Source organism: Crassostrea angulata, chromosome 3 (assembly GCF_025612915.1).
Source record: "Crassostrea angulata isolate pt1a10 chromosome 3, ASM2561291v2, whole genome shotgun sequence".
NCBI lineage: Eukaryota > Metazoa > Mollusca > Bivalvia > Ostreida > Ostreidae > Magallana > Magallana angulata.
The window spans coordinates 20,048,909-20,065,727 of NC_069113.1; the positions used below are offsets into that span (position 1 = coordinate 20,048,909).

A 16,819-nucleotide genomic window follows, 5' to 3' on the forward strand; every position below is an offset into this window, starting at 1 on the left:
TACTAGTACTACTACTACTACTACTACTACTACTACTACTACTACTTATACTACTACATGTTCTTTTACTGCTTCTACTAATACTTGTACTACTACTACAATTACTACTATTACTACTACCATTATTACATGTTTAACAACAACATCAACCACCACTGCTACTACATGTACTAATACTACTCTACTAATACTATTCCTGCTTCTTCTATTAATACATGTACTTCTACTACTACTACTACTTCAACAATTACAACAACTACTACTACTACTACTACTACAATGAAGTAGTAACATGAAAGATTATAGTTTAAGAATTATCATTACATATATAATTCTAATAGTTGTATCGATAGTAGATGTATGAGTAGTTTAAATTTATTACTATTAGATATTTATTTATGATTCTTAGGTTGACAATGACAGTACCAGTACAGAGACTGAAAAAAGCGAAGATGAAACAACGTCTCTTGTAAACGGAGAAAAAACAGCCGTTGATGTTGGTCCATCGCAGAGTCTCCAAACTGGAGACATTAAAGATGACCAAATGGATGGGACAGAGGAGCGACATCATCATGGACATGTGGATTGGACAGAGGAGCGACATCATCATGGACATGTGGATCAGCAGAATGGACAGGCAAGACTTACAAGATTTCAATTATCAGTGAACAATTCCTAGAATAGCGAGATTTATGTTTAGTAATAAAAGTGTTATTTCTTCTTTGAGTTTAAAAAATCCTTAAATGAAAATATGGAAATTGATGTTAACTATACTCATCTGATACCGTTTTGTTCATATCGATGATCAGCCAGGGTCAATAGAATTCTTGAAATATTTAAGACACCAGGAGCCTTATTTCGAGCCAACAGCTACTCCAATAAAATAACTTGGGTTAACTCACATAAGCTGCGTATTTATCAACATACGTTTGACGTCTATTGTCTTTGTTGTCTGTAATAAACTTTTCACAATGACATACTACGTCAACTGAACCCACTCTTATCTTTTAATTCAAAGTTTTAGTGAAGAACGCTTTATAAAACGCGTTTAAATGAAGTGTCAGACCGCCTTTCAATGCCAGGTGGTGACAACCTATGTATAATAAAGTTTGGTTTCGGTGTTTTATAAATCATTACAGTCTTCTAGTATTATCAACCATTTTGCATATGGATTTGAGTGGTCTTAAGTTTACAGAGTATTGCCTTGTTATCTTTTTTAAGCTCTAACTCTGAATAAGGTTGCTGTAAGTAAATTTTTTGTCTGTTAAATGATTCTCAATAAAGGAATAAATAAAAGTATCATAAATGAAAAAAATATCCTCAGTTTAGAAAATCCGTAAATAGTGTCGCTTATAATATTTTTTTTTTATCAATTTCACGTTACTTTGTGTAGGACAGGTGTTGTCCATATAATTTTTAGACCTATGAAAAGAAAATTTTCTAAATAAGAAGTGAATATAAAACATAAATACGCATTAAAAAATGGTTTAAAAGGGTGCAAGACGTGAAAAGAGAAACAACTTTTGTTGCATAATACTATACATGAACTTAGCAATGTGACTTACGTTGTGTCAGATGCAATTTTTAAAAATTTTATCGTAACATTTTTGAAATGGTTTTAAATTGCATTTTCACTTTTACTATTACTACCACTCCTTTTTTTCTTATTATATTATTACTACTAGTACTACTAGTACTACTACTACTACTTATACTACTACATGTACTATTACTTCTTCTACTAATACTTGTACTACTAATACAATTACTACTATTACTACTACCATTATTACATGTTTAACAACAACATCAACCACCACTGCTACTACATGTACTAATACTACTCTACTAATACTATTACTACATCTTCTATTAATACATGTACTTCTACTACTACTACTACTTCAACAATTACAACTACTACTACTACTACTACTACTACTACTTCATTCAAGTAATAACATGAAAGATTAAAGTTAAAGGATTATCATTACATATATTACTCTAGTAGTTCTATCAATAGTAGATGTATGAGTAGTTTAAATTTATAACTATTAGATGTTTATTAATAATTCTTAGGTTGACAATGAAAGTACCACTACAGGGACTGAAAATAGCGAAGATGAAACAATGTCTCTTGTAAACGGAGAAAAAACAGCCGTTGATGTTGGTCCATCGCAGAGTCTCCAAACTGGAGACATTAAAGATGAGCAAATGGATGGGACAGAGGAGCGACATCATCATGGACATGTGGATGAGACAGAGGAGCGACATCATCATGGACATGTGGATCAGCAGAATGGACAGGCAAGACTTACAAGATTTCAATTATCAGTGAACAATTCCTAGAATAGCGAGATTTATGTTTAGTAATAAAAGTGTTATTTCTTCTTTGAGTTTAAAAAATCCTTAAATGAAAATATGGAAATTGATGTAAACTATACTCATCTGATACCGTTTTGTTCATATCGATGATCAGCCAGGGTCAATAGAATTCTTGAAATATTTAAGACACCAGTAGCCTTTTTTCGAGCCAGCAGCTACTACAACACATTAACTTGGGTTAACTCAAATATGCTGAGTATTTATCAACATACGTTTGACGTCTGTTGTCTTTGTTGTCCGGAATAAACATTTCACAATGACATACTACTTCAACAGAACCCACTCTTATCTTTTAATTCAAAGTTTTAGTGAAGAACGCTTTATAAAACGCGTTTAAATGAAGGGTCAGACCGTATGTATAATGAAGTTTGGTCTGGGTAGTGATGTAGTGAGAGAAACAACAGTCGTTGCTAGTGATGAAAAATCAGGGGATGATAATGCATCACAGAGTGTTAAAAATGAAAACATTGCCCGTGGTTATATTAACAGCGAAAAGATGCAACGTTCTGCTTCACCTACCACCATCGATTCACCGAATACTTACATCACTATGATGCCCGTACAGGGACAGCCTTTTCGGGCATTTGGTGACGATATCGGTGATCCCGGTTTGCTAAATGGGGAGGTTAAAAATTTAGGAGTGGGAAAAAAATAGTTTACATTTTATTTGCTCATATCAGATCATATTGTTTGTATTTTAAGTTTTTGTTTACATCTTTTGATGATTTTAGTTTACACACATCCCAAAGTTAACACGTTTACATTTCTACAAACATGAGCATGAACATTTAACCTACCAAAGTTTTACCTACAAATACAAGCATATAACATATACAACTACCTTGTCTAATGATAGAATGTTAAAATTCTTTATAAAATTACCCAAACATTTTTACTTAACAAGTGTTAAGTATAAATCTTTACAAATTCAATTCTTATCATCATGTATTATTTTAGACGAAAATGTTATTTTATATTTGATAGATGTCTTTATATGAAAACGAGGCTGAAAATGACAACGCTGTGGATGCTGACAATTTTGAAAACGAAATTGATTCTCCCCAGTCATCAGAGTCTGGAAATGATATGGCTCATTACGAAGGCTCCAATGAAACCCTCAGTTACAACTTGCTCTCTGATATACAACGTAAATACTTAGTACTACTTTAAAACTATTCCACAATTGCATTGTATAATCATGAACTTAAGTACTTTTGTTTAATACAATATGCTGGAATTTGTAAAGCCACAAAAAATGTGGAATATGCGGAAAATGCATATTTTTTAAAGCAGAAAAGGGTCCTGATACCTTATTTGTGGAGAGTTCTTGCAAAAAACACAATATGTGATATTTTTCGTGTATGGTAACGCCTTTCCTCTGTTGAAGATGTTTAAATTTGGTCGTTCGTGTTGTTTTACTTAATTGAATGCATTTTAAACTTCTTTTTGCAGTTAAAACTTCACAAGAGAAAGAAATTGAAAAATTACAACGAGAGCTAAACATTAAAAATGGTACGTTTCAAATTAAAGAGTATTTATATTATAGAAATAACATTAAAGGAACTCTGTAACATGTATTTGTCTGACCTTCATATCATTAAGCATCCCTTGCAAATATACTTATATATTAATTTAATATGTATTTTATCATTATATACCGACAGAAAATCTGGCTACTTTAAAAGAAGAAATGAAACGTCGGGATGAAATTATAAATAAGAAAAATTGTAAGTATGATAACTGGAAAATACAAAGTTATACTTATAAATATCAACAAAAAGAAGAAAAAACTCATTATGGCGTCGAGTAATTATTTGTCCTTTCAGAGATTAAAATGGTCAGAATGTTTATTAGATCTTGCGATAAATATTTTTAACTGAATGCCGATGTTACAACTTGATTCAAAAAGTTATTATTATTTTAAGTTCCTTTACTGAACTGTGTGGATTGAACTGCTAGGTATTATCATAGTCTGAATTTTACAAATATGTTGAAAGAAAAGCAATGAAAAAGTAGAAAAATATTGAAAAGGACAGAAGGCAGATTTTCTTAGTTTTATTGTAAATAAGTGATAAGTTGTAAATATCAGAAAGATAAATATTCTAAATATAGTGCCAATTTTATTTATTTTCATGTAGAATATTCCTCGTCCATACGAAATTTTTGTAAGGAAAGTTCATTTTAAAGTAATAATTAATGATTGAATTTTTTTTATTTTTTTTTTTACATTCAGCCGAAAACGCAGATTTATTGCACAGATGTGTTGCTTCGGAAACGTCCGCAGGTAAATTATGATATATGTTTATAAAATAAAATCCCTCTTATTTATCTTGTAACTCTACATTTCTTTCTACTGATTTTATCATAAAAGAAAAACAGTATAAAACGTCTGTTAACGTAAGTAAAAGTAAATCGAGTCCTTTTTGTTATTGATTAATAACTGGAAGTCAATAATTACATAAATAAAGTAGATTCATCTTTATTATACAATAAATTTTGAAAAGTCGGTGCATGCATCACCGATGTTATGCATTTTAGATAACACTTTTCAATGACGTTTTTGCATCAGCATCAAAATCAAATTAATATATTTTTAATAAATGTGGCAATAAAAGATAGATTTACAGAAACAATAGTACATACTTTATATAATAGTTAAAATATTTGTAATTTATATTTTATCCAGCATTCTGTATATTTTAATACCCTCACCATCGCCCAAGGAAAGAGACTTGCATTACGTTGAATTAAAAATCAATTAACATGACAAATTATGAGAGATCCCAAGTATTCAATGTAAATATTTTTCATTCTAGAAGCAGCTGATGATTTAAGAGAACAGTGTGAAGACAAAAATCATCAAATTAAAACACTGGAAGGTATTTTGCATGTTAAATTACTTATATAAATAAACGATTATAAAGTATAAGGAAATTACATATGTTCGAAAGATGCATATGGTTTCATAATCTTATTATTTGTTAAATTATTCTTTTAACAGTATTCCTGATATCGAGAAAGCTATTCAAATCATAACAAGGATTTTTCTATACATGTATATTGTTGTTAAACATTTTTATCTTAGATTGATGGTTATATACACAAATAATTACGCTACACAATAATAAAGGTTATTTTTAGGAACTTCTGTTTGATATGTTAGCATGGATTTTAGATTTTACTTATGAAATACATTTATGTAGGTGATTTAGCTTCTGTGCGAAATGAAAACGAAAGTTTAAAAAGGCATCTAGAAGAAATTGGTAAGTAGTTGTGGAAAATGTAACATCCAGAAAATAGCAAATTAATCCGGTTTTTGTCAATTATTTTTATGATTGAAATATTTCAAAAATATTTGTAAATATTTATTTATACAATAAAAGGAAGTTTTTATCAGCTTTCTTCAAAACACTTATTAATATGATCCTTCTTTTACATATCGTCAAGCAATGTTTGCTCATTGGACAGAATCTTCAGAATATTACCAAACATTATTCCAATTTACGTCAGAGTTTTTATGACATCAACGTACACTTTTCTCCTTTGACTGAATAAATAGGTTGATTCGAGATGTATATAGCATATAAACATACCTAACGCCATATTTTATCAATGTTAAAATGATATTCATATATAATATTAAAGCTTGCTGTTAGAATGTAAATGAAAAATGATTCTCATATACTGTTGATATAAGTTTGTCACATATATTGCTTTCATTTACAAACCACATTATTTTGTAGAAAACGTAGCTGCAGATCATCAGAGGTTAATTGATGAAAATAAAAGTCTTGATGGTAACCGTTTTTATAAACTAAAATTAATATGAACATAATTATAATGTCATTGATTATTATCATTATAAAATATTGAAACAACGCTTTATAAAGATTCAAAACAATTGAAAACATGATATTTTATGTATGTTTTGAATATTTTTTGAAAATAGAGTATTTAGAACAAGAAAGACAATCAAGCGCAGCATTGAAAGAAGAGACTCAGGCTTTGAAAGAACAGATTACCAACAACGAAGATGTTTTAAAGGAATTTGAAAGTATTTTTTACGGATACATCTCTTTCGTAGCCATCTTTAAGTGTGCTCTCCTAATAATGATCTCTGTATAAATGAAGATTACCGAATATAAATGGAAGGTTAACTTCAGTTGGTTTAAGAAACAGTTTACTGCATTCGCCTTCTTGTGGCATATGTATTTTTATAATCATTTTCTTGGATTAGGAAAAAAGTTTTCATGATTTGTCATTGTTTTAAGAATTCAAGGATTTCTGTAAATAGTATTCGATTAGTGAAGGATATTGATTATAATCTTAAGAGACCCGACGAATAAAATTATCAATGATATTACATATTGGAAATATTATGATTATGAGTCAAACAGTTGCGTTTCAAGCTCTATTTCCCCTACAATACCAAAGAAAAAACATTTTGTGGTCATTTTTGTATAAAAACAACTTTACAAGTGCTGCTTTTTTATTATATAAGGAGTATAATTTTTATTTAAGTGCTCACTGGCTTAATATTTTATTGCGTTTCATATAGATTGTACTGATGCTGAAATATTTTTGGTGCATCGATAAGCGGATAACATTTGTTTTTATTTAAAAGGTCAAATTAAAAAGGCAATTGAAGAAAAAGAAGAATTAGGAGCAAAACTTGCAAGCCGAAATGGTAAGCTGTGTAAATTTCTCAGAGAGAGAGAGAGAGAGAGATAGAGAGAGAGAGAGAGAGAGAGAAAGAGAGAGAGAGAGAATAAAAGAGTGTGTGTGATTAAATGAGAGAAAGAGAGAGAGAGAGTGAATAATAAAAGAGAGAAAAAGAGAAAGTAAATAAGAGAGAGACATTTATGTTATTATGTTGAACATAAAAAGTAACGTTTTAGTATAAACAGTTTTATTTAATAATGTTTAACATGGGCCTACCCTCTGTTTTATGCCTTATGATTTAACATTCACTCTTCCTTATAAATTTAACATTTCAAATGTGTATTTGATAATTCGAATTTTAAAAAAACCATAATCAAGTAATTTTATGCAATATAGGAGCATTTTGAAATCCTTATTGATAACCACAATTGTTATGACTTACGTATACATATATGTACTGTATACATGGAAATATTCGCCCCTTTCGCCATTGTTGTCAACGGGCGAATGTAAGACGGGGCGAAATACGATGTCTTAAACTATCTCTTTTAAAACACATCTATGTCTGGGCGAATTCAAGACGGGGCGAAAACTGTGTGCAAGAGTAGAAAATAACCCTGTATACGGTATTTACTGAAAAACAATCATGAATCACTTGTTGGACGTGTTACGTGGTTAATGTTTTTATGTCTATCTATTGAAATAGAGAACAATTCTGATCTTCTCTCTAATTACCTGGAGATGAAGAAAAAGGAAGAAGAGTTGGCAGGTTAGCTTTGATTTTATTGTTGTTTTCACAAATATCCTTTTTTAAAACTATTTTGATCCAGTTCTTTCGAAGTGAATTTGTAAACAGTCTACGTTAATGTGCTAAGTTTCAAATTATTTTATCAATATTTCTAAAGCTGAGCTAAAGAAAATGCAAGAAAATTATCAACACGAAAAACGACGTTCAGAGGAATTGTCAGGTACGATAAATTATACTTTTTTTTTAAGATTTGTTAGAAGATTTTTTGATACATGTATGTTTCGATTATTTTTAATTTATTTAATTTTAATTATGTTTTATTTTTCTCCAGATCAATTAAGTTTGAGAAACAAGGAAGTAATAACTACCGAAAATAAGTACAAACAAGAGATAGAAGAACTTAAAGCTAAATATAAAACTGAGAAGGGTAAATTTTTACATTTATCAGTCATGTTTCAATTACATTTTTTTTCCAATTTATCTTAAGAATGCAAGTGATCTTCGTTCAATCGAAAGAAAATGTAGGTAAATGTACCAAAGAGAACTTACAAGACACAAAATATAAAAGATGTTTAAAAACAAAATCATTTAATACAGCTAGTATGGATAATTACATGCATATCATTTTCACATAGATGCATGTACATACATGTATAACTAGTCAAGCACAAACACATATGGTGATTCTTTTTTTTTTACATTTTGGTCCCTTATCTAACATGTGAATGATGATTTCGTTGTAAAAGTATCTTTGTTATAGAAACATTTTATAAATCTACAGATCAAGCAGAAAAGGAGAAGGAATTACTAAAACAGTGCGTCACAAAACTCAATGAGGGCAGTCAACAACTTCAAGCTGAAAATAAGCGAATAAAGGGTAAGCTCAAGCTCTCTCTCTCTCTCTCTCTCTCTCTCTCTCTCTCTCTCTCTCTCTCTCTCTCTCCGATTATTCTGAACAGTAGTCTTGGCTTTTTCAGACGATTTACAGTTAAAGTCAAAGGAATGTGGAAACTTGAAATCTGAACGGTTGAGAATTACAGGTTAGTTTTTTTTTTAATTTTATTTATCTCATAGAAGTGGAATTCCCTACCTTTGGTCAGCATGTTCTATGATCATGATGATTTTCTACACCAATTAATGATATAACGATATAAAAAAAATTTAATAGTTACGTCATTTGCTAATAAATAGATTTTGAATAGTTACATCATTTGTTATTGCTGTTTAATGTATAAACGAGGAATTTTTGACCCAATTCCAGCAAATACAATTTATTATGGTTTGTAAGTTTGCATTTTATTATGAAAAAAAAGATAGTGTGAGCCAGCTTTCGTTAGAGGAAAGCAAATGACAAATTGAATGAAATGGAATAAGATATTTACCTATTGCACTCCCCCCCCCCCCCCCAAAAAAAATTGTATACATTTAAATTGAATATGTCTACAAAATTAAATACACTTGGTACGATATATACAGATATTTTAGGTCAGGTATATTTACAACAAGCCAATAAACAGCAATTTATAGTGGGAACGCTCGATTGGATGTTTGCATCTTTATTAATAAAAGTGTCCTTTGCACGCAGTTAATTACCCTTAATTTTTAACATCATTAAGTAAAATAAACGAAGTAAAATAAATGAAGTAAAAAACGTGTCTTTATATATATATATATATATATATATATATATATATATATATATATATATATATATATATATATATATATATATATATAAGAATTTATTGTTTCAATGAAATTATTATACTTTTTCGATAGAAAGGGTATTCTGAAAGTCATAAAGATTTTTAAGAATAAACAAAAAACTTTTTTCATAGTATCCAGGTACCATAATATAAATCCCTCTTTTATGTATTGAAAATGATGTCATTTGAATTGATAATTTTAGGAGAGCTAGACGCTGCCAAAAAGGAAATTGCAGAGCTCAGTAATGAAAGAGATAAACTGGGAGGTCTGTAACTCTATCTATCTATCTATCTATCTATCTATCTATCTATCTATCTATCTATCTATCTATCTTAATAATAAACTATGTTCTTTACGTTATCTAACTATACATTTCGGGTTTTTTAGCTTACATTACCACTGTAAATGATGAAGTAAGGCAACTGAGAGCAGCTCTTGAATTGAAAGAAGCAGAGAAAAATGCTGCCAATGGTAACTTTGTAACTTACGAAGGCTCCAATGAAACCCTCAGTTACAACTTGCTCTCTGATATACAACGTAAATACTTAGTACTACTTTAAAACTATTCCAAAATTGCATTGTATAATCATGAACTTAAGTACTTTTGTTTAATACGATATGCTGGGATTTGTAAAGCCACAAAAAATGTGGAAAATGCGGAAAATGCATATTTTTTAAAAAAGAAAAGGGTCCTGATTCCTTATTGTGGAGAGTTCTTGCAAAAACACAATATGTGATATTTTTCGTGTATGGTAACGCCTTTCCTCTGTTGAAGATGTTTAAATTTGGTCGTTCGTGTTGTTTAACTTAATTGAATGCATTTTAAACTTCTTTTTGCAGTTAAAACTTCACAAGAGAAAGAAATTGAAAAATTACAACGAGAGCTAAACATTAAAAATGGTACGTTTCAAATTAAAGAATATTTATATTATAGAAATAACATTTAAGGAACTATGTAACATGTATTTGTCTGACCTTCATATCATTAAGCATTCCTTGCAAATATACTTATATATTAATTTAATATGTATTTTATCATTATATACCGACAGAAAATCTGGCTACTTTAAAAGAAGAAATGAAACGTCGGGATGAAATTATAAATGAGAAAAATTGTAAGTATGATAACTGGAAAATACAAAGTTATACTTATAAATATCAACAAAAAAAAGAAAAAACTCATTATGGCGTCGAGTAATTTTTTTGTACTTTCAGAGATTAAAATGGTCAAAATGTTTATTAGATCTTGCGATAAATATTTTTAACTGAATGCCGATGTTACAACTTGATTCAAAAAGTTATTATTATTTTAAGTTCCTTTACTGAACTGTGTGGATTGAACTGCTAGGTATTATCATAGTCTGAATTTTACAAATATGTTGAAAGAAAAGCAATGAAAAAGTAGAAAAATATTGAAAAGGACAGAAGGCAGATTTTCTTAGTTTTATTGTAAATAAGTGATAAGTTGTAAATATCTGAAAGATGAATATTCTAAATATAGTGCCAATTTTATTTATTTTCATGTAGAATATTCCTCGTCCATACGAAATTTTTGTAAGGAAAGTTCATTTTAAAGTAATAATTAATGATTGTTTTTTTTTTTTTTTTACATTCAGCCGAAAACGCAGATTTATTGCACAGATGTGTTGCTTCGGAAACGTCCGCAGGTAAATTATGATATATGTTTATAAAATAAAATCCCTTTTATTTATCTTGTAACTCTACATATAATTCTACTGATTTTATCATAAAAGAAAAACAGTATAAAACGTCTGTTAACGTAAGTAAAAGTAAATCGAGTCCTTTTTGTTATTGATTAATAACTGGAAGTCAATAATTACATAAATGAAGTCGATTCATCTTTATTATACAATAAAGTTTCAAAAGTCGGTGCATGCATCACCGATGTTATGCATTTTAGATAACACTTTTCAATGACGTTTTTGCATCAGCATCAAAATCAAATTAATATATTTTTAATAAATGTGGCAATAAAAGATAGATTTACAGAAACAATAGTACATACTTTATATAATAGTTAAAATATTTGTAATTTATATTCTATCCAACATTCTGTATATTTTAATACCCTCACCATCGCCCAAGGAAAGAGACTTGCATTACATTGAATTAAAAATCAAGTAACATGACAAATTATGAGAGATCCCAAGTATTCAATGTAAATATTTTTCATTCTAGAAGCAGCTGATGATTTAAGAGAACAGTGTGAAGACAAAAATCATCAAATTGAAACACTGGAAGGTATTTTGCATGTTAAATTACTTATATAAATAAACGATTAAAAAGTATAAGGAAATTACATATGTTCGAAAGATGCATATGGTTTCATAATCCTATAATTTGTTAAATTATTCTTTTAAAAGTATTCCTGATATCGAGAAAGCTATTCAAATCATAACAAGGATTTTTCTATACATGTATATTGTTGTTAAACATTTTTATCTTAGATTGATGGTTATATACACAAATTTTATTTTTAGGAACTTCTGTTTGATATGTTAGCATGGATTTTAGATTTTACTTATGAAATACATTTATGTAGGTGATTTAGCTTCTGTGCGAAATGAAAACGAAAGTTTAAAAAGGCATCTAGAAAAAATTGGTAAGTAGTCGTGGAAAATGTAACATCCAGAAAATAGCAAATTAATCCGGTTTTTGTCAATTATTTTTATGATTGAAATATTTCAAAAATATTTGTAAATATTTATTTATACAATAAAAGGAAGTTTTTATCAGCTTTCTTCAAAACACTTATTAATATGATCCTTCTTTTACATATCGTCAAGCAATGTTTGCTCATTGGACAGAATCTTCAGAATATTACCAAACATTATTCCAATTTACGTCAGAGTTTTTATGACATCAACGTACACTTTTCTCCTTTGACTGAATAAATAGGTTGATTCGAGATGTATATAGCATATAAACATACCTAACGCCATATTTTATCAATGTTAAAATGATATTCATATATAATATTAAAGCTTGCTGTTAGAATGTAAATGAAAAATGATTCTCATATACTGTTTATATAAGTTTGTCACATATATTGCTTTCATTTACAAACCACATTATTTTGTAGAAAACGTAGCTGCAGATCATCAGAGGTTAATTGATGAAAATAAAAGTCTTGATGGTAACCGTTTTTATAAACTAAAATTAATATGAACATAATTATAATGTCATTGATTATTATCATTATAAAATATTGAAACAACGCTTTATAAAGATTCAAAACAATTGAAAACATGATATTTTATGTATGTTTTGAATATTTTTTGAAAATAGAGTATTTAGAACAAGAAAGACAATCAAGCGCAGCATTGAAAGAAGAGACTCAGGCTTTGAAAGAACAGATTACCAACAACGAAGATGTTTTAAAGGAATTTGAAAGTATTTTTTACGGATACATCTCTTTCGTAGCCATCTTTAAGTGTGCTCTCCTAATAATGATCTCTGTATAAATGAAGATTACCGAATATAAATGGAAGGTTAACTTCAGTTGGTTTAAGAAACAGTTTACTGCATTCGCCTTCTTGTGGCATATGTATTTTATAATCATTTTCTTGGATTAGGAAAAAAGTTTTCATGATTTGTCATTGTTTTAAGAATTCAAGGATTTCTGTAAATAGTATTCGATTAGTGAAGGATATTGATTATAATCTTAAGAGACCCGACGAATAAAATTATCAATGATATTACATATTGGAAATATTATGATTATGAGTCAAACAGTTGCGTTTCAAGCTTTATTTCCCCTACAATACCAAAGAAAAAACATTTTGTGGTCATTTTTGTATAAAAACAACTTTACAAGTGCTGCTTTTTTATTATATAAGGAGTATAATTTTTATTTAAGTGCTCACTGGCTTAATATTTTATTGCGTTTCATATAGATTGTACTGATGCTGAAATATTTTTGGTGCATCGATAAGCGGATAACATTTGTTTTTATTTAAAAGGTCAAATTAAAAAGGCAATTGAAGAAAAAGAAGAATTAGGAGCAAAACTTGCAAGCCGAAATGGTAAGCTGTGTAAATTTCTCAGAGAGAGAGAGAGAGAGAGAAAGAGAGAGAGAGAGAATAAAAGAGTGTGTGTGATTAAATGAGAGAAAGAGAGAGAGAGAGAGTGAATAATAAAAGAGAGAAAAAGAGAAAGTAAATAAGAGAGAGACATTTATGTTATTATGTTGAACATAAAAAGTAACGTTTTAGTATAAACAGTTTTATTTAATAATGTTTAACATGGGCCTACCCTCTGTTTTATGCCTTATGATTTAACATTCACTCTTCCTTATAAATTTAACATTTCAAATGTGTATTTGATAATTCGAATTTTAAAAAAACCATAATCAAGTAATTTTATGCAATATAGGAGCATTTTGAAATCCTTATTGATAACCACAATTGTTATGACTTACGTATACATATATGTACTGTATACATGGAAATATTCGCCCCTTTCGCCATTGTTGTCAACGGGCGAATGTAAGACGGGGCGAAATACGATGTCTTAAACTATCTCTTTTAAAACACATCTATGTCTAGGCGAATTCAAGACGGGGCGAAAACTGTGTGCAAGAGTAGAAAATAACCCTGTATACAGTATTTACTGAAAAACAATCATGAATCACTTGTTGGACGTGTTACGTGGTTAATGTTTTTATGTCTATCTATTGAAATAGAGAACAATTCTGATCTTCTCTCTAATTACCTGGAGATGAAGAAAAAGGAAGAAGAGATGGCAGGTTAGATTTAATTTTATTGTTGTTTTTACAAATATCCTTTTTTAAAACTATTTTGATCCAGTTCTTTCGAAGTGAATTTTTAAACAGTCTACATTAATGTGCTAAGTTTCAAATTATTTTATCTATATTTCTAAAGCTGAGCTAAAGAAAATGCAAGAAAATTATCAACACGAAAAACGACGTTCAGAGGAATTGTCAGGTACGATAATTATACTTTTTTCTTAAGATTTGTTAGAAGATTTTTTGATACATGTATGTTTCGATTATTTTTAATTTATTTAATTTTAATTATGTTTTATTTTTCTCCAGATCAATTAAGTTTGAGAAACAAGGAAGTAATAACTACCGAAAATAAGTACAAACAAGAGATAGAAGAACTTAAAGCTAAATATAAAACTGAGAAGGGTAAATTTTTACATTTATCAGTCATGTTTCAATTACATTTTTTTTCCAATTTATCTTAAGAATGCAAGTGATCTTCGTTCAATCGAAAGAAAATGTAGGTAAATGTACCAAAGAGAACTTACAAGACACAAAATATAAAAGATGTTTAAAAACAAAATCATTTAATACAGCTAGTATGGATAATTACATGCATATCATTTTCACATAGATGCATGTACATACATGTATAACTAGTCAAGCACAAACACATATGGTGATTCTTTTTTTTTTACATTTTGGTCCCTTATCTAACATGTGAATGATGATTTCGTTGTAAAAGTATCTTTGTTATAGAAACATTTTATAAATCTACAGATCAAGCAGAAAAGGAGAAGGAATTACTAAAACAGTGCGTCACAAAACTCAATGAAGGCAGTCAACAACTTCAAGCTGAAAATAAGCGAATAAAGGGTAAGCTCAAGCTCTCTCTCTCTCTCTCTCTCTCTCTCTCTCTCTCTCTCTCTCTCTCTCTCTCTCTCTCTCTCCGATTATTCTGAACAGTAGTCTTGGCTTTTTCAGACGATTTACAGTTAAAGTCAAAGGAATGTGGAAACTTGAAATCTGAACGGTTGAGAATTACAGGTTAGTTTTTTTTTTAATTTTATTTATCTCATAGAAGTGGAATTCCCTACCTTTGGTCAGCATGTTCTATGATCATGATGATTTTCTACACCAATTAATGATATAACGATATAAAAAAAATTTAATAGTTACGTCATTTGCTAATAAATAGATTTTGAATAGTTACATCATTTGTTATTGCTGTTTAATGTATAAACGAGGAATTTTTGACCCAATTCCAGCAAATACAATTTATTATGGTTTGTAAGTTTGCATTTTATTATGAAAAAAAAGATAGTGTGAGCCAGCTTTCGTTAGAGGAAAGCAAATGACAAATTGAATGAAATGGAATAAGATATTTACCTATTGCACTCCCCCCCCCCCAAAAAAAAATTGTATACATTTAAATTGAATATGTCTACAAAATTAAATACACTTGGTACGATATATACAGATATTTTAGGTCAGGTATATTTACAACAAGCCAATAAACAGCAATTTATAGTGGGAACGCTCGATTGGATGTTTGCATCTTTATTAATAAAAGTGTCCTTTGCACGCAGTTAATTACCCTTAATTTTTAACATCATTAAGTAAAATAAACGAAGTAAAATAAATGAAGTAAAAAACGTGTCTTTATATATATATATATATATATATATATATATATATATATATATATATATATATATATATATATAAGAATTTATTGTTTCAATGAAATTATTATACTTTTTCGATAGAAAGGGTATTCTGAAAGTCATAAAGATTTTTAAGAATAAACAAAAAACTTTTTTCATAGTATCCAGGTACCATAATATAAATCCCTCTTTTATGTATTGAAAATGATGTCATTTGAATTGATAATTTTAGGAGAGCTAGACGCTGCCAAAAAAGAAATTGCAGAGCTCAGTAATGAAAGAGATAAACTGGGAGGTCTGTAACTCTATCTATCTATCTATCTATCTATCTATCTATCTATCTATCTATCTATCTATCTATCTTAATAATAAACTATGTTCTTTACGTTATCTAACTATACATTTCGGGTTTTTTAGCTTACATTACCACTGTAAATGATGAAGTAAGGCAACTGAGAGCAGCTCTTGAATTGAAAGAAGCAGAGAAAAATGCTGCCAATGGTAACTTTGTAGTATAAAGTTAATTTTTAAATTTACTTGAAGTTTGTAAATACAAACCTTTTCGATGGTTAGTTGTATGTTTTAAATTTAAACCCGTTCTGACAAAAAGCTAAATGCGTACTAGTATCTCAAGAGTAATAGGACATTTGAAATTTAAAAAAAAAATCAGTTGTTGGTTTTCAACCTCGCCCCCCCCCCCCCCGATCTAAACATAAACAGGAAACAACTTAATGAAAGAGCTTGCTTTGCTTATACCATGGCCACCTGTAGATTGACGTGTTCAAATTGGGATAAACAATTGTTTATGGCAATCATTAATTCAGTTATAGAAAAAAAATCAGAGTGATACAGAATAAAGTGGATAAAATTTCGATGTTGAACATATTTACCGCTGCATTTGGT

General features: G+C 29.1%; 1 protein-coding gene across 2 annotated transcripts in view; it reads left to right on the top strand.

The window, feature by feature from the left end:
* Positions 1-16,819, top strand: part of LOC128176206 (uncharacterized protein PF3D7_1120600-like) — a 176,721-nt gene that overhangs the window by 58,742 nt on the left and 101,160 nt on the right. For both annotated transcript variants that reach the window (XM_052842359.1, XM_052842361.1), the window contains exons 19-32: positions 5,589-5,648; positions 6,129-6,182; positions 6,335-6,439; positions 7,010-7,072; positions 7,754-7,816; positions 7,953-8,015; positions 8,127-8,222; positions 8,577-8,672; positions 8,773-8,835; positions 9,705-9,767; positions 9,890-10,039; positions 10,343-10,402; positions 10,555-10,617; positions 11,119-11,169. In XM_052842359.1, the coding sequence (XP_052698319.1) occupies positions 5,589-5,648; positions 6,129-6,182; positions 6,335-6,439; positions 7,010-7,072; positions 7,754-7,816; positions 7,953-8,015; positions 8,127-8,222; positions 8,577-8,672; positions 8,773-8,835; positions 9,705-9,767; positions 9,890-10,039; positions 10,343-10,402; positions 10,555-10,617; positions 11,119-11,169 (1,050 nt within the window). The remainder of the gene's footprint in view (positions 1-5,588; positions 5,649-6,128; positions 6,183-6,334; positions 6,440-7,009; positions 7,073-7,753; positions 7,817-7,952; positions 8,016-8,126; positions 8,223-8,576; positions 8,673-8,772; positions 8,836-9,704; positions 9,768-9,889; positions 10,040-10,342; positions 10,403-10,554; positions 10,618-11,118; positions 11,170-16,819) is intronic.